The 21168-nt window shown below is 41.2% G+C and overlaps 1 protein-coding gene across 2 annotated transcripts; it reads left to right on the forward strand.

The window, feature by feature from the left end:
- The first annotated feature begins 1021 nt into the window (after positions 1-1021).
- On the forward strand, positions 1022-17591 carry GSTA4 (glutathione S-transferase alpha 4). Of its 2 annotated transcripts, XM_037843709.1 has the most exons (7): positions 1022-1109; positions 2117-2221; positions 8708-8759; positions 10086-10218; positions 11105-11246; positions 12530-12661; positions 16781-17591. In XM_037843709.1, the coding sequence occupies exons 2-7, from the start codon at positions 2135-2137 to the stop codon at positions 16901-16903; spliced, it is 669 nt and encodes a 222-aa protein (XP_037699637.1). In that variant the 5' UTR covers positions 1022-1109; positions 2117-2134; the 3' UTR covers positions 16904-17591. The 2 variants fall into 2 exon arrangements, with proteins under 2 accessions (XP_037699637.1, XP_037699638.1); XM_037843710.1 differs by lacking the exon at positions 2117-2221 and having other exon boundaries at positions 1062-1109.
- Positions 17592-21168: the final 3577 nt, after the last annotated feature.

The raw sequence follows: 21168 nt of genomic DNA on the forward strand, positions 1-21168 counted from the left end.
ATAATATGTTAGATGACAATAAATGTTATGAAAAAAAGCAAGGAGGAATCGGTAGAGAGAGAGAGAGAGAGAGAGAGTGTATGTGTGTGTGTTGGGGGGAAGGGTTGACATCATTCTAGATTTTCCTTTTCCTCCCCCCACCCCCCTTCCTTTCCCTACTCTCTGGGACCTGATTAGTAAATACTTTACTCTCCACCTCCTTAGTGTCTTGCCTTTCCTTACCCTTCTTCAAACTCTGACATGCTATTTTAATTCACAAGGACAGCTAACATATCTTTCTTTTTCGACCCTCGCTGTCCCAATTCATTCTCCACATTTCTGCCAGAGAAATCCACTGAAAAATAAAATAAAATAAAATAAAATAAAATAAAATAAAATAAAATAAAATGAAGTAAAAAAAGAATTGGATGATCAAAAGGAAAGCAGACTGCCACATGCAGCGCCTCATTTGGATGTGTCTGGAGTCTTGGAAGCTTGACTACCCTACGTTCTCCTACAAATGGACCTTGAGAGCTTGTTTGGAGGTTCTAGCAGGGGAGCGCAGCTACTCGTATACCCTTGACCGAAGAACGGTCCTCCTCTAGCGGGGAAGGTCGTCCTCTTCGACCGAGCGCGCAGCTTCGGGAGGGACGCACATGGAGCGGTGAGGGAGGAAGGGGACACCCGCCTAGCCAGCCAGATCAGCCGAATCAACCCTGGCGATCAATGGGGTGACAGATGTCGCAGCCAGATCGCCCTCACATCCAGAAATAGCGGGAGGGTACCAGCTATATAAAGGCAAGAAGTACTTTTACTTTACAGATAGGTCGAGTTGTTCATCCTGCTGCATCCCTACCAGACAACTAATGTTCACATCTAAACAACTCTGAGAAGGTTAATTTCATCCTCAAAATAAAATTGAAGTCAAAACCACTTTAATTTTGGCTATTTTCATATTACCCAGAATGCCTTGCGAATTGGGTGGAGCATGCTAAATAGCGCCATCGCTATTGGTGAAATTTCCTCGGAGCCTCGCCTACCGCGAGCGCCTCCTCGCGCCGCTGCTCGCGCCTGGTTGCAGACTGCAGGCGCTCCTCTTTGTGTGGCTCCCTGTTTGCGAGCGAACTCAGGTCAGTCTCCCTCCTACAGCTCCCACCCGCCCTTTCCCTTCTTCTCTTCTTGTTCTCTTCCCTTCCACCCTCCCCGCGCCAAGCCTCTCGCTTCCCTGCCTGTTCACCTTCCATTCAGTCCTCTTCCTCTCTCCCTCTTGTGGCTGTGGGGTCTTCCTTTTCTGCTTTGCCCCCGCCCCCGACTGGGCATACGTGGGCCCTCGTCTGGGGTTGGGAACATTCTTGGCTCAGGATGCTCGTTTTTCTTTCCCCTCTCTACGGAGTCTGATTCCACTGGTCTCAGATCCTCCCCGGACCTAGCGGGACCGTTGCTGTGGCCCTGCGTGGGCTGAGTGGCGACGCGGAGTTACCCCGGGAGTCTTGTCTCGGATGGCCGAGGCCGTGTCCGGGGTGCATTCTGCGCGCGCCGGGGGGCTCTTCTCCCAGCTGGTGCCGGGGACGTGCCGGACCCCGGAGCAGCGACCGCAGGCGTGAGAAAGAACGCATATCTTGCTGACAGTAGCAATGCTTGGCCTGTTCACCTCCCACTTGCTTCTGATAATTAAATAAGATGATGCATGTGAAACTATGAAGACTTGCAGAGGTTTCACTGGGTGTATAATTCTCTTCCAGAGCCCTCCGCGTCTTTTCTCTCCAGGCTTAATTTGAAAATCTAAAAACAATTTTTCAAGGTCAAAATATGTGATGTGTATATGATGTTCTGAATCTAAATTGCCGATGTCACAAATGGCCTTACAACAAATGGTCCCAGCTTCTCAATATCTAGAAAAAGAAATCATACGTAGAAACGCCATGAAAGCTGCTTTTTTCAAACAAATGCTTTAAAATGGTGGCATCTTTTTATTGAGTGAGGGGGAAACGCAGCAACAAAAATCAGTTTCCTTTGCCAATATCCTTGAGTACTCCTGTTCCAAAGCCTTGAATATTCATTTAGTCCCTGAGCACTGGGTTGAGGACACGACATTAAGACTGTTCACATGCGAGGAGCGGCTGCATTTGTTTTTCAGAAAGCCTGAAAGACCGTCATGGCAGCGAAGCCCAAGCTCCACTATCCCAACGGAAGGGGCCGGATGGAATCTGTAAGATGGGTTTTAGCTGCCGCTGGAGTCGAGGTACCCTCTTCGCTGTTTCTCGACAAATTTGTCATACAGCTTTGAAACGTTTGAGGAAAAAAATAAGTTTCAGAGCACAGTTCACTCGTAGTCTTCTTCCCACTAATATTACAGGCCTGCTTCGTTGAGTCAGACGGTTCTTTGCTTTCAACGGTTTTTTCTTTTATAAATGGAATGTAGTTGATGAGATTCTATTTTACGTTTGACTTTTACTTATATAATGACTGGCTTCTGAACTACCATCAATCAGTATTTATTAATAAGAAAAAAGGGAATTAACCTGAAATTTGCCAGTTAAACCCATAATTTTTTAAGTGGACCATCCCTTGGTAAATTTCCTGTTACTTAAAAAGCTTCCTTCTTGTGAGAAGGAATGCCACAGAGGTGAAGTAGCCTTGGGAATGTATCTTGCTTGCATATGGGTATGCTTTGGCCCACACAGTGTTTTTATTTTTGTTTTTTCTTTTAAATTCTTCTTATGGAAATTTTCAAATACAAACAACAGTAGAACAAATATTGCCATGAATTCCATGTACCCGTCACCCAGCTTCAATAATCGCCTGCTTTATGCTAATCTCCTTTCATCTGTCTCCACCCCTCCACTTTTTTTGGTGGGTGTATTTTTTTAACTTCTTATTTTGAAATAATTTCAAACATTCAGGACAGTTGCAAAAATAATACAAATCCCATACAGAGAACTCCAACATACCCCCACCCAGATAACTTTTGTGTGGGTGTATTTTAAAGCAAAATCCATACACATAGTTTTCTATGGGAATACTTCAGTTTTGTCTCTAACAGATGAGGATTTTGAAACATAACCACAGTACCATTATCACACCCAACGAAGTGAGCAACAATTCCTGATTATCATCTAACACACTGATCATCTCAAACATGTTTTTTGTTGTTGTTTTAAATGGTATTCCATTCCAGTCAGGATCTAAACAAAGTCCACTATTGCATTTGGTCTCTATGTTTCTTTAAAACTTTTTAAAATTGATAACAATTCCCTCTGCATTTCTTAAAATAAGTTTTAGAGTTTGAAATAATTTTAGATGGACAGAAAAGTTGCAGAGATCGTAGGGAGAGTTCCCATATGACATCTCACATAACCACAGCACATTTGTCAAAACTAAGAAGTTAGTCTTGGTTCATGACTATTAACTAAACTACATACTTTATTCAGACTTCACAAGTTTTCCCACTCCTGTCCTTTTACTGTTCCAGGATCCAGTTGGGGATACCACATTGCATTTAGTCATCATGTTTCCTTAGTCTCCCTCAGTCTGGCAGTTTCTCACATTTTCCTTTATTTCATGAACTTGACAGTTTTGAAAATTACTGGTCAGGTATTTGGGTTTGTCTGATGTTTTTCTTGTAGATTGGACTGGGGTTATGGGAAGAATGCCAAAGAGGTGAAGCGCCTTCTCATTGTATCAGATCAAGGGTAACATGATATCCCCAACGTGACATATCAGTGGCGATAAGTTCACCTGGTTAAGAGGGTGTCTGCCAAATTTCTCCATAGTTACTATTTTTCCCATCTATTATTTGGAAGTGAATCATTATGTCCAGTGCATACTCAAGGGCAGGTGTATTAAGCTCCACTTTCTGGAAGGGGGGAGTATCTGTGTATATAATTGGGAATTCTTCTATAAGGAAGATTTGTCTCTTCCCCCATTTATCTATTCATTCATTGATTTATTTATTTCAAAATGGAGATACACACATATATATATAAATTATACTTTGGGTTACAATCCAATAATTATTTATTCTGCTTCTCAAATTGTTCCAGATTTGTCCATTGGAACCTTTTTCAGGTTGGCTTATGGTCCCTTTGACAAACCCCCCACGGTCCTTTTATTGTTTGCTTTTTAGCTCAGCACTCTCCTACCTCCTCCTGCTGCAAGAATCTCCAGACTCATCTTGATTTTCCTTGCTCTAGCCCTAGAACACATTTCTCATCAGGAGTCCTGATCCCTTGCATTGGAAATATGATTTAGCAACCAAGGTCTGGGCACTGCATTTCTTTCTAGTGCCATTTATTTGTGGAAGAAACTGGGTGGTTTGCCATGTAGACTTTCCCCCATTCTGGGTTTGGCCTATATTACCCACAAGGTGTCATTTTAACCTGTTCCTCTATTTTCTATTTTCTATAAATAGCTAGTTGGACCCAGAGGTATGATCAGATCCAGGGTCTTTTTTTTCCAGCTTAAAAATTTTTTTTTCCTGCCAGACTCCTTCAAAGATGATTCTGTGAACATCTTTTGTACCATATCAGGGGAGCATAATGTCTGGTTGTCTCATTTTCAGTGATGCTAAGCTTGACCAGTGATATCAGCCTGAACCACTCATTATAGTGTCTCCCCTATTACCCTTTTAATTAATGGTTTTAGCAGGTATTGATCATCATCATTGTTAGGGATTGTAAAATATTTCTATCCTGTCTCTTAAATTGATTAACTGTGATTCTCCTATAAAGAATAATTTTCATTCGTTAACTAATTACCTTGAAATACAGTCCCTATAGGAAAGGCAAGATAAATGCTTGATTCTCTTTCTTTATCAAATTTCAGAATAAAGAGTTGTTGCCCTGGTTACCACAAAAAGAGGACAAATGAGGGCTGTTTTTAGATTTGGAGTTTCTTAGTGTGTATCGTTGTAACTTACCACACAGTATTTTACACTTTTGGGGAATTAACATTGTTTCTATATACACATTCTGATTTTTTACTTCTCTTGAGAAATTGGAAGATCTGGTAATACTGGGTCCTCATTTCCACAGGGCAGCAATTGCTGGATTTAAGTACTGACTGTCCCTGTAGATGGGCCTCCCTAGTTCAGTCCCTACCATTCCCATTGCCTCATTGTCTTTTCTAATTATAAGAAGAAATTGAAAAATTTTGGTTCCATGACCTGACCCTGGTTGACTTAGCTTATTTATGTTGCCTGTTTAAACTCTGTAGGCTTCCAAATTCGCAATTCTTGGTTTCTTTAGTAGGTTTTACAATGGATGTCTTCTATAATATAACCCTTTGTCTAAAATCATCTTTCTTCTCCATTCTCATCCTACCCTGCCTCTCCTTCTCACTCTCTGGTCAAGTTTCTTGGTTACTGTAAAATAAACCCAACTCTACGTAAGTTAAACAAAATGAAACATGGGTCATATGACCTACCCACCCGAAACAACCATAGTGGCCGGGCAGATAGGATAGAATAATTAGACCATAAACTGGGTGGAGGGAGCTCGATTGTCTCCTTCATTAGGACCAAGCGCATGCTTTAAAGGAGCAATTCCCAAAAGGCAGTGTTGGGGAAGGGGGATCCCTCCACCCTCTTTGCTAAGTTTGTAGCAGCATAGACATGAAACAGCCAGAGGGAAGGGCTGGCAGCCACTGGATGACTTGAGGATCTCCCCCAGTGTTACAGTCGTGGGTTCAGCTTGGTGTGTAAGCACACACATTTTAGTCACTGAGTAACTAAAGCCTGCTGTGAAGCAGCCTGTCCTCATTCAGGGAGTCAGCATCCTCAGTCTCCATTATTTGGTTGCAGTCATCCTGGTGTTGTTCTGACTGGGTGGTTGCTTCTTGGCTGCTTGGGCTTGATTTGCCTGAAGCCACTGCAGAAACCATTAGCAGGTGTGAAATTGAAGCCTTACAGGCCACACACTCCTCAGCAGTTTACTTAGAATTACGGAAAGAGTTGAAAAAGAGGGTGCTTTGGTGTGGGCACTATGTCAGGAGCAGTGCCCCAGGTTGGGGAGCACAGAAAGAGATCCAGGCAGCAGATGGTGTGGATAGAAACCAAGCCGCTGCTCAGAGCTGGGAGGTTTCTTCTTCTCACCCTGTGCCAGACCCAGTTTCTTCTTACTGACCACTAGTTCTATAAAGCCTGATGCAGAAAACATGTCTAGTGAGAGGTACATTTTGCATATGGGATCCCCAAAGTTTAGTCCCCAAAGTCAGAATCAGAATCATTTGATAGGCGTTGTTTAAAAAATGCACCTCGTTGGGCCCCTCCCAGCTCCCAAATGTGAATCTCTGAGGGTGTTTAATACACCCCACAGCACTCCCACTTCCCCAGGTATTTTTAACGATCATCATCATAAAAGTCTGAGAAGCAGCAGCACAGATGCAGGACTATCTGCAGCACATCTGACCATGGGGGTGTTCGGACAAATGCCCCGGAGGTTGTTGCCCTGAGGCTCCTGCTGGGTGGATGGGAAGCCAGCCAAGGAAGAGGCACAGGATGGAGCTGGAGGAGCCCCTGTCCTCACTCCAGAAGACCCTGGCGGGGAGCAGAAGCCAAGACTAATCCTGTCCTCCCACTGGCGATGGCTCGTTCAGACGGAGCAGGGGAGGAGCCGGCTGCCAGTCAGCCCTGCCCTGTCCGCGGCTGGACCTTGAGACCCGGGCCAGGCCGGGAACTGTCCTTGAACTTGGGTGGGAGGAGGTTTGCCCTCCTGACATGAAGTGCATTAGAGCAGAGCATCTCCGAACAAGTTTTAGGTTACAGGCGGAGAAATTTGTTTTTCACTCTCTGGCTCTCTTTCTCCCAACTTTTTAATTTGAAGACTCTCAACCCTACAGAAAAGTTGTAATAGTAAAAAGGGCACCTGGATACCTTTCAACTAAATTCACTGATGACATTTTGCTATATTTGCTTTCTCTCTCCCTCCCTTCCGCCTCCCCTCCCTCTCTTACTCTCTCTTCTCCCCGCCCCCCGCCAATCATTTGAAAGTAAGTTGTAGACATCAGCATGTATTTCCCTCCTAAGAAATAATAAATAATTGTCCTAATAGCCATAATATCATTGTCACAGGTAAGATAATTAGTAATAAGTTCACAAATTCTAATGTGTAATCCATAGTCACAATTTCCCAGTTGTCCCCAAAATGTGTATGTGTGTGTGTTCCATTCTGAATATGCCTGATTTTTGTTTCTTGATTAGATTCGGGTTAAACATTTTTGGCAATAACTTTTTTTTTTTAATTCAGTTTGATTGAGGTATCATCACATACCATACAGTCATCCATGGTGTACTACAATCAGCTGTTCACAGTACCATCATATAGTTGTGCATTCATCACCCCAATCTATTTCTGAACATTTTCCTTATACCAGAAAGAATAAAAAATAAAAGTAAAAAAGAACACCCAAATCATCCCCCCCATCCCACCCTATTTTTCAATTAGTTTTTGTCCCCATTTTTCTCCTCATCCTTGTATACACTGGATAAAGGGAGTGTGATCCACAAGGTTTTCACAATCACACTATCACCCCTTGTAAGCTATATAGTTATACGATTGTCTTCAAGAGTCAAGGCTACTGGGTTGGAGTTTGATAGTTTCAGGTATTCGAGCTATTCCAATACATTAAAACCTAAAAAGGATTATCTAATAGTGTGTAAGAGTGCCCACCAGAGTGACCTCTCGACTCCATTTGAAATCTCTCAGCCAGAGAAACTTTATTTTGTTTCATTTCGCATCCCCCTTTTGGTCAAGAAGATGTTCCCAATCTCACAATGTCGATGTCGGGTCCAGATTCATCCCCCAGAGTCATATCCTGTGTTGCCAGGGAGATTCACACCCTGGGAGTCAGGTCCCACACAGAGGGGAGGGTGGTGAGCTCACCTGCCCTAGCTTATCAGGGGGAGACTCTTAGGCACAATTATGAGCAGGTTTAGCCTCTCCTTTGCAGTAACGAGCTTCATAGGGCAAGCCCCAGGCAATAACTCTTTACAGGTGATGATGTGCCCATCTCATTGCATCACAGCAGGAGGCACACCTCCCCCCAGTAGCGATGCTAAGTTTGATCACTTGAATGGATAGATGGTGAGATCTCTAGATCTCGCCTTGGTGAAGATAGATTTCTTTTCCTTTGCCGTAATTTAGTAATTTGTGGAGTGATGCTTGAGACTATTTGAATATGCTGTCCCCTATAACCCAATGATTTTGGCATCCACTTGTGGTCCTTATCAGAAACACTCACTACCTTACAGTTTGCAAATTGGTGACTTCCTAATTTTCATCACTAATCAGCAATAATTATTAATTAGTGATGATTCTTTTGTAAAAACTTTTTCTTCTCCCTCCCTTTTTTATCATCACCATCGATGGACTTAGGGATTTTTTTTGTTGTTGAGTGTTATAATCCATAACTGACATTATTCTTTTTGATGCTCACATTTTCCCAGATGGGGACAGGGAAGCCCCTTCAAACAGAATCCTATAGCCTGTAATACAACCAATTAGTCTTTGAGCACTTCTTGCTTTCTGGCATAACAGAACCAACTTTTTCTCCTGGAAGTCCTAGTTCCTTTTAGTGGAAAGTGATATTTAAAACCAGTATGTGAGTGCTAAGTGGGCTCTTTTGGCTTCTTAGGGCAATTGAACTTGATATTTTCAGTCCTAAACCTGTAATGAAATTTACCTTCTTTTTTCCTTGGGTGTGTGTTTGTGTCTTTTTTTTTTAAATTTAGTTTGATGAAGAATTTTTAGAAACAAAAGAACAGTTGCTGAAGTTGCAGAATGGTGAGTATGTTAATTGTTTATACTGGTTTGTGTTTTTTTAAAGAACTGACCTTTATATGGAAGGGCAGAGGTGCTGTTGACACAGAACTATGTCCTGAAACCAGAAGAACAAGAGGGAGTAATTGCCAAGAACTTGTTTCTTATTCAGTAGTTGTAAAAAAGTGAGCTAGAGAGGAAGTAATTCCTTCCCCCATCCAAGTAAACAGCACTTCTGCATCCCTTTCTTCTCCCCTCTCCCTCCCACCTCGTTCTCACCCTTTCTTCCTCTCCCTTATCCCTCCCTGCCTTCTCATCTTCCCCTCCTCCATCCTTCCCCTCCATCTTCCACCTCCTCCATGCTATCTGAGGCATCAGCATCTGTTTACGTCTGTTAAATGTCCGCTTTTATACTGGGCTACTTTTCTGGAGTAAATACCAAACAGAAGTGAAATCAGTGAAAGTTCTACTTGAACTCCTGGTCAGCCCTGCCCCTCCACTTCCATCCTATGTAGCAGGGACCACCAAAAGACCCCGTAAGGATGCCTAGCAACCCTGTAAGCAGTCTCACCCCTCAGCCATCAGGAGGGTCCCCAGGCCCAACCCATGGCTCCCTTAATAGTGACCGGCTCTTCAGGCTGTAATGCCACCTGTCGGATAGGACGCTGGCCTGCAGCCACCAGGCATGTGCTGAGTCCTCATCTTCCTCTCCCTCCACCTGCTCCCAATCCATGAGCCCCTCGGCTGTATCCACTGCTGCATCTCTACCCAGGGCTGGGCATGTGGAATGTGATACGGATTTGTTCAAGAAGGTAACAGGTCACTTTTTGACCAGTGACAGCAAACTTGAGTAGCGAATCGTCGATGGCTGTAGAATGTAAAGAAATCCACAAGTATATGTGAATATCTGCTGGTGACTCAGGTTTCATTATCAGATTCTCTAAAGCGGCACTGCCCAATAGAACTTTCTGCAAAATGTCCTAATCTGTATCGTCCAGGTTGGTAAGCTGCTAGCCACAAGTGGCCATTGAGCCCTTGAAATGTGTCTAGTCTGACTGAGGAATTAAATTTTAAATTTTATTTAATTTTAATTTAAATAGCCACATGTGGCTAGTGCCTACCTTATTGGCTAGTACAGCTCTAAAATGATGTCTCCACCATATTTCCCCCAACCCCTCAACAGTGTGGTTTTTCCAGGGGTGAGAATGAAAAGGGAAGGTTTAAAAAAATGTGTGTGGCTAAACCTGCTCTTGGTTCCCCTGAATAAATTTGAGATTATCTGTGAAATTTTTATACAACACAGCATTTGAGGGGGGGGGGGCACATGTAACTCTGTGTTTCTGTTGCCAGGTAACCACCTGCTGTTCCAACAAGTCCCAATGGTTGAAATTGATGGGATGAAGTTGGTGCAGACGCGAAGCATCCTCCACTACATAGCGGAGAAGCACCATCTCTTTGGCAAGGACCTCAAGGAGAAAACCCTGTACTGTAGCTACTCTCTAGTGTTCTTACTTGACAGCTTGCAGATGCCTTACTTGATTTCCAGTTCTTTGCAGCGCAACTTCGTCTACTTATTTCTTGTATCATACGTGCAAACAGGGAACAAAAATCCAGAAAGGTCATGAAAACCACTCAAAAATTCAGTTTGGAGGGTCTGCGTGATGTGACAGGAAAGAAATTGAATTCAGGTGTTGAATCCTATATCCAGGATGTCATTGTTTCAGATTTCAACATCTTTAAATGCTTTGCTACTGCTTTTTACTTTTCTTAGAAATTGATCATCATTGAGCAGAAGGAATGGGAAGCTGCTGTGACATTCAAGGCCTGTGACACCGTGCATTAGATTTTAGGTTGAGCTCAAAGCCTGGTCTTTCCACCTCCTAGATGCATGACACTGGGCCATGTGTTAAGTTTTCTTGATGAGTTTGTTGCATGGGGATAGTAATAGCACATTCCTCATAGCGTGGTGGTATACAAAGAGACAACAGATATGGAGAGTTTAGCATTCTGTCTCGTGCATACCAAATAGTCAATAAATGATATTCCCTAATTTATAGATGTGAAATTCACCCCAAACTGAGAGACCCAAGTGAGGGTGCTGGAGTGAGGGGCGAGGAGTAGGAGTCAAGGGGAGAGGGCAGTCAGGACAGTTGTGCTTTCTGATCTGCAACAGAGTTTTCTAGACGCTTTCTCCAAATTACATCTAGAGTTGACTTAGCATTTTTGCTCTTGAGAGGCAGGTGTAGGCAAACACTTCTTGGCACTTAATGTTGCCAGAGACTTAGGAAAAAACATTGTGAATGCTTAGCTGTAGGGCCCAATGAGTTCAAAGACAGGAAAAACTGAGATAAATGCTTTTTTGTTTTAAGGATTGACATGTATGTGGAGGGGACTCTGGATCTGCTGGAATTGATTATCATGCATCCTTTCTTAAAACCAGACGATCAACAAAAGGAAGTGGTCAGCATGACCCAGAAGGCCGTTATTAGGTACTTTCCTGTGTTTGAAAAGGTAGGTGGCAGAAAAATCAAAAGGTAGGTGGCAGCATTACCAACCTACAAGGGACCTGACACAAACGCCTTTTCCCACTCAAAAGCCGAGCCCAGTTGGACTAACCTTGCTGGACTCCTAGGAGGTAATAGGAGCCATCAGATGCCAGAATGGCTCGGAGCCTCTCAGACACTAGAACACATCATTCAGGAGTCTGGAGAAAGTATGGGTCATCGTGTTTGTGCGTTATTGTCGTTGGCATTCACCAGAGTGCCCACCCTGGGTAAGATGAAGAAAAGCCCAGAAATGACCCCATTCATTCATTCAGCACATTTGTTGCACGGCTTTTATGTATCCAACATCCTACTTGATAATTAGATATGAAAAAATGAATTATTTCAGTTTTGTTTCTCTTTGCTTTTTTTGTTTTCTGTTTTGTTATTTTCCTCTTCTTGTTACTGTAGCAGCTTTTCTGGCCTTATAAATTGCTCTTTTCCTAAACAGGGAGGCATTTTTAAAAATGTTTTAATCAAAAAGAAAAGAAGAGAATGTAAAGTATGGAAAGGCCTATTTGGTAAACTTTTTTTTTTGACCATCTTCATGGAATTCAGTGTGGAAGGAGGGAGAATGGAAAGGAGTTAGGAATATTTCCCAAAGGAAGAGCATCTAAGAGTTCACTGCAAGAAGGACATCCTTTTTGCTACCACTGTTCTGTCCTCTCCCCAATCATAATCTATTCCTATAAATCCCTGCACCTATATGGGATTCAAGATGGACTCTCCTGCTTTTAATTCTCTCTATCTTGGAAGATCTTAGAGGAAGTCTTCTTTTACAGTCACGTCAGGTTTATGGCTACAAATCCAATAGCTCACAGAAGCACAGAATTGAGAAATACAGAACTCCCTGGAGACACCTATGACTTACACTTCTTATATCATCTCCTCTTGACCTTCCTGAATTCATCGGGGCTAATTCATTTCCATAGATAAATTTATGGAATAGATATTTATCCTTTCACAGCAGCGAATAGGAGACCAGGAGTTAGTCAGCATTCCCTTCTCCTCTTCAGTGTCTCACTCTGATATAGCAGATATTTAGTGATGCTTTCATTTCTATCCCTGCACAAATACTCCCCTCCCCGCACCCCTTCCCCTTTGATGCACAGAGTTAGCTTCCTCTCAACTGATGTTATTTGTAAAAAGGTAAAAGGACAAGACCCTAGTTTTTCCCCCTTCTGATTTGTAACTTCATCAGCTTCTCCTGTTAGAGAATTCTAAGCAATGCCACACGCTTGTATCTTGCAGATTTTAAAGGATCATGGACAAACATTTCTTGTTGGTAACCAGCTGAGCCTTGCAGATGTGATTCTTCTTCAAACCATTTTGGCTCTAGAAGAGAAAATTCCTAATATCCTCTCTGCATTTCCTCACCTCCAGGTAAATACAGCTGTCTACTAGAAGAGAAGACTGGCCAGAACTCTTAGGGGCCTGCCTTCAATGTCTATTGATTGGTTGCCTTGCTGTGTGTGTGAGTGAGTCTGTGTGTGTGGAGTGTGTGTGTGTGTGTCTGCGTTCAGATTCTATTTAGTAAAATGAAATGAAGATACAGACTTGAAATTGCTTTTCTGGTCCTAAATCCTTAGGGTTGAAAGATCATTATATGTGAAGCAAGAAGTTTTCATCTTAGTTTTGTGTCATAACTGCCTTCTCCAAACAAGCTCCACATGCAGAGAGTTTTCCAGTTTTCCATTAGAAGTTTTCTGTAGAAATAATCTTTGGGATGAGGTGCTGCTTGTTTGTGTGTGCTGTAGTACTGCTGGAAGGGCAGGCAAAATCAGCATTAAAAACAGCTTCACCAAAAAAAACACAGCTGAGTCAAGAACCTTCACTGCGTCAGCCCTTGGTCAGGGTCTCAAATTCTCCGATAACTCCCGGGGCTCTCCTGCATCAAGCTTATTAAACTTCTGGGCTGTTAAAAAAAAAAAAAACCGACAACAGCCTCACCATTGGGACCTGGCTGCCTTTCTTAGAAATTATGTGGTCTCAAATTGGAAACTCCCAAGCCCAAGTTCTTAGAGATAATAAGAGGCACCCTAAGTGTCACCCCAAAGGGCTCGCATGTGTCTCCTTCCCAGCAATTCCAAGGAAACACTCCTGTGTGGCTCACCTTGTTCCTTGGTGTCACTCACTCTGGCAGGATGCACTGTAGAATTTTAAAGCAGCAAAGGACTTTTAAAAGTTAATCTCATTCAGTGCCTTCAAAATGCATACGAGGAAATAGAAACCCAAGGTAAAGACGTCAGCAGCCAAGATGCCTGGCTGGTGAGTGGCTGAGTTTTATTTAGAACCTTAGCCTTTTATCTCCAAGTCCAGTGGACTTTTTCCTCTCTACTAGGGTTTGGTGAACCAGGGTCCCCTGGGCCAAATCTGGCCTGCTGCCTGTTTTTGTATGGCCTGCGAGCTAAGAATGGGTTTTACATTTTTAAATGGTTGGAAAAATATCAAAAGAATAATATTTCTTGACATATGAAATTATATGAAATTCAACTTCAGTGTCCATAATATAAGTTTTATTGGAACACAGTCACGCCCATTCATTTATGTATTGTCTATAGCTGTTTGAGTTACAATGACAGAGTTAAGTAGTTCTGGTAGAGATCACATGACCTGCCAAGTCTAAATATTTACTGTCTGGCCCTTTACAGAAAAAGGTTGCTGACTGCTATAAGGACCAGTTTGACACATCTTATCAAAGGCCAAGAGAGAAAATTTAAAAAAAGCCAAGAGAGACACACACCACATCCCCAAACAGTAACATACATACTTAAAAAAAATTTTCCAAGTCCAGTAAACATCATCTTGATATACTAATGAGGACAACTACCACAAGTTAAATAAATGCACCTGGAGAATAAGAATAGAAATCTTCGACAAGGCAAATAAGTCATTGTACAGTTTAGCAATCTGTTCATCATTTCTTCTTGTAAACACAAAGATGAGCTTTCTTTTAATTTGACTTTAGTTATTCAGAATTTGGAATACTTTTGACCTGAAAGGTTCTTTTCACTATTAAAAAAAAATTATTTGCTTGGCATAGAAGAGGAGAAAAAAGGGAAGGAATCTGCCATTTATTGAGTGCCTCCTTGTGCCAGTCCATCTGTTAGACATTTACATACATTTGCTCATCTGGCCCCTGCCCCGATAACCCCAGGAATAGCCTTTACAGTCCTCATTTTACAGATGTAAACAACAGGCTCAGAACATTACGCAACTTGCATAAGGTTACATGAGTGAGGAGTGACCAGTTGGGAGTCACCCAGCAGTCTGGGATCTAGGCCTGTGCTCACTCGCCTGGTCAGCGGAGCTTTCTAAAAATGCAGTATTTAGAAATACATGTAAGTACATGTGGCCCTGAAGAGGTGAGATGCTGAACCCAGACCTAGCGAGAATACAGGGAACTCAAGGCTTCTTTTCTAAGCTTATCATATCTGAGATCTTTCTAGGCATGCATGTACACGTGTGTACACACACATGCACACCCCATGGGTAGTAAAACACTTCTCATTGAGTAAACACAAAAAGATCCACAAAATCTAGGATAAATAATAGATAGCAGCTCTTTTGGCAAGCTGGAACCCTGGGACCTACTGGCATTTTCCATTCATGATGCTAATGACTTGTTTTTAAACCTCAGGGCACATTTCATCGGTAATGTAACTTAAATACAATTTTAGTTTCTGATCGTATGGAGAATCATTATTAAAGTACATCAGAATCTGATACCAGACCTGGGTTGAATTAAAGGGTTATTCCTGTGTCGATTCAAGGGGCAAAAAAAGTCACAAAAATTTTATTATGCATGACAAGTATGAAACACACACCAAGCTTGAAATAACTTCTTTGGAACAAGGATTTAAATATTTAAAATTGGATAATACAAATAGAATTTAAGGTAATGAAAAGGGAAGCTTTTTATATTTATGTATAATGGATTTCCATAATCCGTTTTTTTAAAGGGTTTTCGTTAATATTAGTGATATATGTATGTGTCTTTACATGTGTTTGTGGGCATATTTAATTAAGGCTGTGCCTTGCTTATAATAGAAATTTAATAAATAGTAGCTATCTTTTATTACAAATGACCTCTTTGGAAATTTTTATTAGATGAATAATATATGATGGATATAAATTTCCTTATACAGTTCAAAATTTTCATTAGATCAAATGAACTTTTCTTCTCAATTACTGAGTGAAAAAATATGATTTTTTCCTGTTATGCCAGTTTACATCAACATTTGGCCTCTGAACCACAGGCTTTGAAAAATGTAACTAGCCCTCTCCCACACATGGAGAAGAAAGAGGATTTGTTTGCTAATAGAAGCAAAAAATCTGAGGAACCTAAATTTTAAAATGTAAATTTATAATCCGATGGCTATTTTATAGCATTTTTATTTAAATGGTGCATGCATTTTCTGAGCAGAACAATACAATTGAGATACTTCCCATGATTTTTTCCTTTTTTCCCTTTAAGCAAATATAATCTTATTCTAAGTTTATTTTTTAGTTTGCTGTCTCTGAAAAGAGTTCACATCTTTTTGTGAATGGTGAGATTTGCAAAAACCATTTTCTGCATTCCAGCATTTGGTGGCAGAGACTGTAAATAATAATACCAAGAGATCAGAGTTTAAGCAGCTGCTGGATTGCAGTTCTAGTTGGATCGCTTCAACAAACATTGATTTATATGTATATATTTAAAACAGTTTTATTCACACACCACATGATCCATCCAAAGTGTACAATCAGTGACTCTCAGTATAATCACAGAGTTGTGCCTTCATCACCACAGTCAATTTTAGAACATTCTCATTGCTTCAAAAAGAAAAATCCCATACCCCTTAACCCCCTATTAGTGACACTTAGCATTGGTGCAGTACCGTTGTAACAACTGATGAAAGAAGATTACAATATACTGTTAACTATAGTCCATAGTCTGCATTAATTGTATTTTTTCCCATATACCACCCTATTATTAACACCCTGTGATAATGACATACATTTGTTCTAGTTCATGTAAGAACATTCTTACATTTGTACTATTAACCATGATCCATCATCCACAACCGGGTTCACTGTGTTATACAGTCCCATGTATTATCCTCTGGCTTTCCTTCTAGTGACATACACGACCCTAAACTTCCCTTTCCACCACAACCACACCCATAATTCAGTGTTTTTAATTACACTCACAATAATGTGCTCTTGTTACCTCTATCCATTTCCAAACATTTAGATTCAACCTAGTTAAAAATTCTGCACTTGTTAAGCATCTGCTCTCCATTCACTAGCCTCATTCTGTCTTCTAGTAACCTGTGTTCTAGATTTTATGACTAAGAGTTTACATATTATAATTAATTCATATTAGTGAGACCATACACTATTTGTCCTTTTCTGTCTGGCTTTTGAACATATTTTGATGGGTCATCTTGCGTAAGGTTATTTTCATATTTGCATTTACCTTTGTTGTTAATCTTGAACTTTCATGTATTCCATTTTCAGGAGTTCACAGTGAAAATAAGTAACATCCCTACCATTAAGAAATTCTTGGAACCTGGCAGCAAAAAGAAGCCTCCCCCTGACGACATCTACGTGAGAACTGTCTATACCATCTTTGCACCGTAAAACAACACGCATCAGTGAGCGAGAGCTTCCCTCGAGATTGCTGTGTCCTCAGTAGCATCTTAATTGTGGCCAGGCTGTAGTGATCCCAGCTCAGTTGTGGTGCTATGTATAGTTGCTCTCTAAATAGGGTCTTTCATGTCAAGGAGATCTCTTCTAGAAACACAGACATATTTTTGTCCAGGGAATAATTGTTACGGGGCCCTTTTCCGAAAATCTTTTTGGGGAGGCTGCTGTTTAAGTGAGATCTGATCTCGTTACTTTCTTCCTGTAGTTGGGCGGGCAGGACCTTGTGTTCCCCCCAGCTCCTTTTCTCCTTCTCCTATCCCATTCCAAACACCCTCCGGTCTCTTCTTCATTTTTAGTGTCTAATGACAACAGAATGTCCAGTGAATGACTCTCCTCTGAGCTATGACAAATTAAATGGTAGTAATGAATGCAGTTGACATTAGCCAAAATAAAGAACTGATGAGTCATTACCCTGTTGCTAGAATTTTCTTTGAGTGTATAATACCTTCACTTGCTTCAAAATTCAGAAATGCGTAAAGTGATATACAGTTGGAAGTTGTCCCCAGCCATCCAGTTCTGCTTCCTACAGGCAAACATAGTTAATTTGTATCATTTTCCAGCTGTATGACACATGTATGAGCAAATGCAAATACATATTATATTTATCCACCTATTATCCAAATGGTTATCTGTAGTTTCTAGTTTTTTGTGTGTTTCAAAACTAAGAGTCTATTAATACTGCTTTTGAACATGTGTTGACTTATGCCCCAAATACTAATCGAGCACCTATATTATATACCAGACAAGAGACCAGCCAGAAGGCAGAATCCAAGAGCCCCTGCTCTAGAGACGTTCACCACAGGCCCAGGGACACTGGACGTGTAAACTGACCAGGGAAGCTGGGACCTGTGGCTTCAGATGACGTAATTTTGGAAAAGGAAGAATTGCTACTTTGGGAGTACCTAATACTCAGAGTTCAAAAACTGAGGAAAGGCACATTTTTGTTGAGAGGCTCGTGGAGAGGAGACAGACTCACCCCTCACTACAGGAGAGATGTTTTGCTCACAGGTTAAAAAAAAAAACAAAACCAAAAAACAATTGTGAAGTGACCATTACTACTTCTCACAATTAATGTGCCTCAGTGGTTTTATTTAAATAATAGCTATATTGAGATACGATTCTCATACCTTACAGTTCACCAATTGAAATGTTAAAATTCAGTGGTTTTTAGTATATTCATAGAATTGTGAAACCATGGCCACAATCTTATTTTAGAATATTTTCATCACCCCAAAAGGAATCCTGCACCCCATTTCCCTCAACACCCCTAGCCCCTGGAAACCACGAATCTATTTTCTGTTTCTACAGGTTTGCTTTTTTATATATTTTATATAAATAGAGGCATGAAATATGCAGCCTTTGTGACTGGCTTCTTTCTCTTAGTATAATATTTCCAAGCTTCATCAATGTTGTAGGCACTGTCAATCTCTCTCTTTTTTTTTTTTAATTATATTGTGGTAATATACGTGTCATAAAATTTGCCACTTTTTAAAGTGTACAATTCAATGCATTAATTACATTTACAATGTTGTGCTCCCATTACCACCATAGATTACCAAAATTTTTTCATGATCTCAAACAGAAACTCTGTACCAATTAAGCAATACATCCCCATTCCTCTGCTTCGCACCCCTGGTAACCTCTGATTTACTTTCTGCTACTATGAATGTGCTTATTCTAGACATTTTATATACATGAGATCGTATACTATCTGTCCTTCTGTGTCTGGCTAATTTCACTCAGCATAATGACTTCAAGATTCATCCATGTTGTAGCATGTTTCAGAACTTCATTCCTTTTTATGGCCGAATAGTATTCCATTGTATGGATAGGCCACATTTTCTTTACCCATTCATCTGTCGATGGACACTTGGGTTGCTAGCACCTTTTGGCTTTTGTGAATAATGCTGCTGTGAACATGAATGTACAAATATCTTTCCGAGTTTAGTGTTTCTGTTGGAGGAAAATCAAGCACAAACATCAAGCTGGTTATCTGGCTTCCCGCATACACGATATAGAGCACTCTGGCCTCACTCTGACATTTCCAAAACCTGAAGAAGAGTGAAGGTTTGGAAGCAGATGGTAGGAACAAAGGTGACCCAGGCTGCTGCTGAGAGAGAGGCCCAGGTTCTGACCAGGCCCTGGAGGCAAAAACCAACAGAAAGAAGATGAGGAAGGAAAAAGTTTACATCCATCTGAAGATTAATTTACACATGGGAACCAGAAATTGACTTGATAACAAGACAGCATCTGTCTTACTGAGGTGCATGGGATGGCAGCAAATCTGGACTATTTTATTTGCCGCCTCAGCATGTTGTTTACCATCCAGAGTCCTTGTTGCCTGATAATGTCAGTCGATGGCCGGCTATGTAGGTCTTAAGGCATTTTGCAAACATTGTTTTTCAGGTTTTAATTCTCTCCACCACAAGGGGGTGCTCAGCACTGGCTCTCTGAGAAAACCCTGACCAGGGCGGAGGATTGGTGCCCCTGCTGAGAGTTTAGGTATTACACTTGGAATCAAAGGATTAGAGACAATAAATACCAGAGGCCAGGCCATCGCCAATGAAGAGAGGTTCCATAGCTTTCCTGCTGTTATGTGATTTTAAATTGTGCAATTCCCATATTGGAAAAGTCCCCATCCTCCCCCATCCAGCCTCATGTAGAATTTTCCCAGTTTCTTCACATTCCTCTTTTGGTCCAGACTCCAAACCTTTAATCTCAAAACTGTCCTCTCCCAGCCCACAGTTTCATATGTCTCCATAGCTGGTCATGGAGTAGGAGGTCACAACTGGATCATTTATCTTCGAAAATATCAGTGTCCTAGAGTGTTCAGGGCTGAACTCGAATTCAGTGCTTCTTCCTACCTGAGACAGGGAGCAACAGCTGGGTGAAGACGTGAGGCTTACCAGCCAAAAGCCACGGCAGGTGGACCAATAGGGTTGAAATGTACAGCCCGCATAAACAGGGGAGTTGCAGAGCTCCAGTGCCTGGCACAAAAGAGGAAAGCTGGGAGGTGGGGGGCATTTGTGGCTGTGACAGAAGGAGGAGGTGTGGCACTTAATAAGCCAGGGACCCAGCATAAAGCTACACTTTCAAATTGGTGCATGCCAGGCTGAGTGCCCAGCCTTCAAACGATTCCAAACAGAACAAGAACAGATTGGAGCCTTGGGGCTGTGGCTACCAGAGGCAGCCCCATTGCCCTCATTTCAATGGGGAGGTTAGAAGGGAAAAGAACTTTCCAGTTCTACATTCTATGATTCTGTAGAAAGGCTAAAGGCTTTCTGTTGCTGACCACAAAATAAACCGGATACCATAAACCACACTCCCATTGAAAACAACCAACAATGCTGGAAAAATATGAAAAGATTTTAAAGCTATTAATGAGCTAATAATAAAAGTAGGATCACCAACAAAAAAGACAAAACCCAATTTAAAAATGGATATAGGACTTGAAGAGACATTTCTTTAAAGAAGATATATTAATGTCCAATCAGCCCACAGAAAGAATTTAATATCATTAGTTATTAGGGAAATGTGCAATGAGATACTGCTTCACACCCACTAGGGTAGCCATTATTTAAAAAATGGAAAATAGTAATTGTTGGCAAGGAGGTGGAGAAATTGGAACCCTCATACCTTGCTGGCGGAAAGATAAAATGGTGCAGCTGCTATGGAAAAAATTTCGGTAGTTCCTCAAAAAGTTAAACATAGCATTACTACACAACCCAGCAATTCCACTTCTAGGTATAATACTCAAAAGAATTGCAAACAGGGACCCAGACTGATAGCTGTATGCCAATGTTCATTGCAGTATTATTCACAACAGCCAAAAGGTGGAAGCAACCCAAGTATCCATCATCAGATGAACAGATAAACAGAATGTGGTATATACATATAATGGAATATTATTCAGCCACAAAAAGGAATGACATTCCACAATATAGATGAACCTTGATGACATTATGCTGAGTGAAATCAGCCAAATACAAAAGGACTAATATTGGATGATTCCACTTGGTAGCAGTATTACAGCCTCTATCTCTTTTGTAATATCTCCTCTAAACTTTTTGAATTGATTTAGCATTAGTTGTTTAAATTCCTGTATCTCAGTTGAAGTGTACGTTTGTTCCTTCAACTGGGCCATAACTTTGTTTTTCTTAGTGTAGGTTGTAATTTTCTGTTGTCTAGGCATGGTTTCC

Source organism: Choloepus didactylus, chromosome 7, assembly GCF_015220235.1.
Source record: "Choloepus didactylus isolate mChoDid1 chromosome 7, mChoDid1.pri, whole genome shotgun sequence".
Taxonomy (NCBI): domain Eukaryota; kingdom Metazoa; phylum Chordata; class Mammalia; order Pilosa; family Megalonychidae; genus Choloepus; species Choloepus didactylus.

Coding starts and splice junctions, on each gene's coding strand:
- GSTA4 (XM_037843709.1), top strand. CDS start 2,135: ATGGCAGCGAAGCCCAAGCTCCACTATCCCAACGGAAGGGGCCGGATG. Junction 2,222..8,707: donor TAGCTGCCGCTGGAGTCGAG/GTACCCTCTTCG, acceptor TTTTAAATTTAG/TTTGATGAAGAATTTTTAGA. Junction 10,219..11,104: donor GACCTCAAGGAGAAAACCCT/GTACTGTAGCTA, acceptor TTTTGTTTTAAG/GATTGACATGTATGTGGAGG.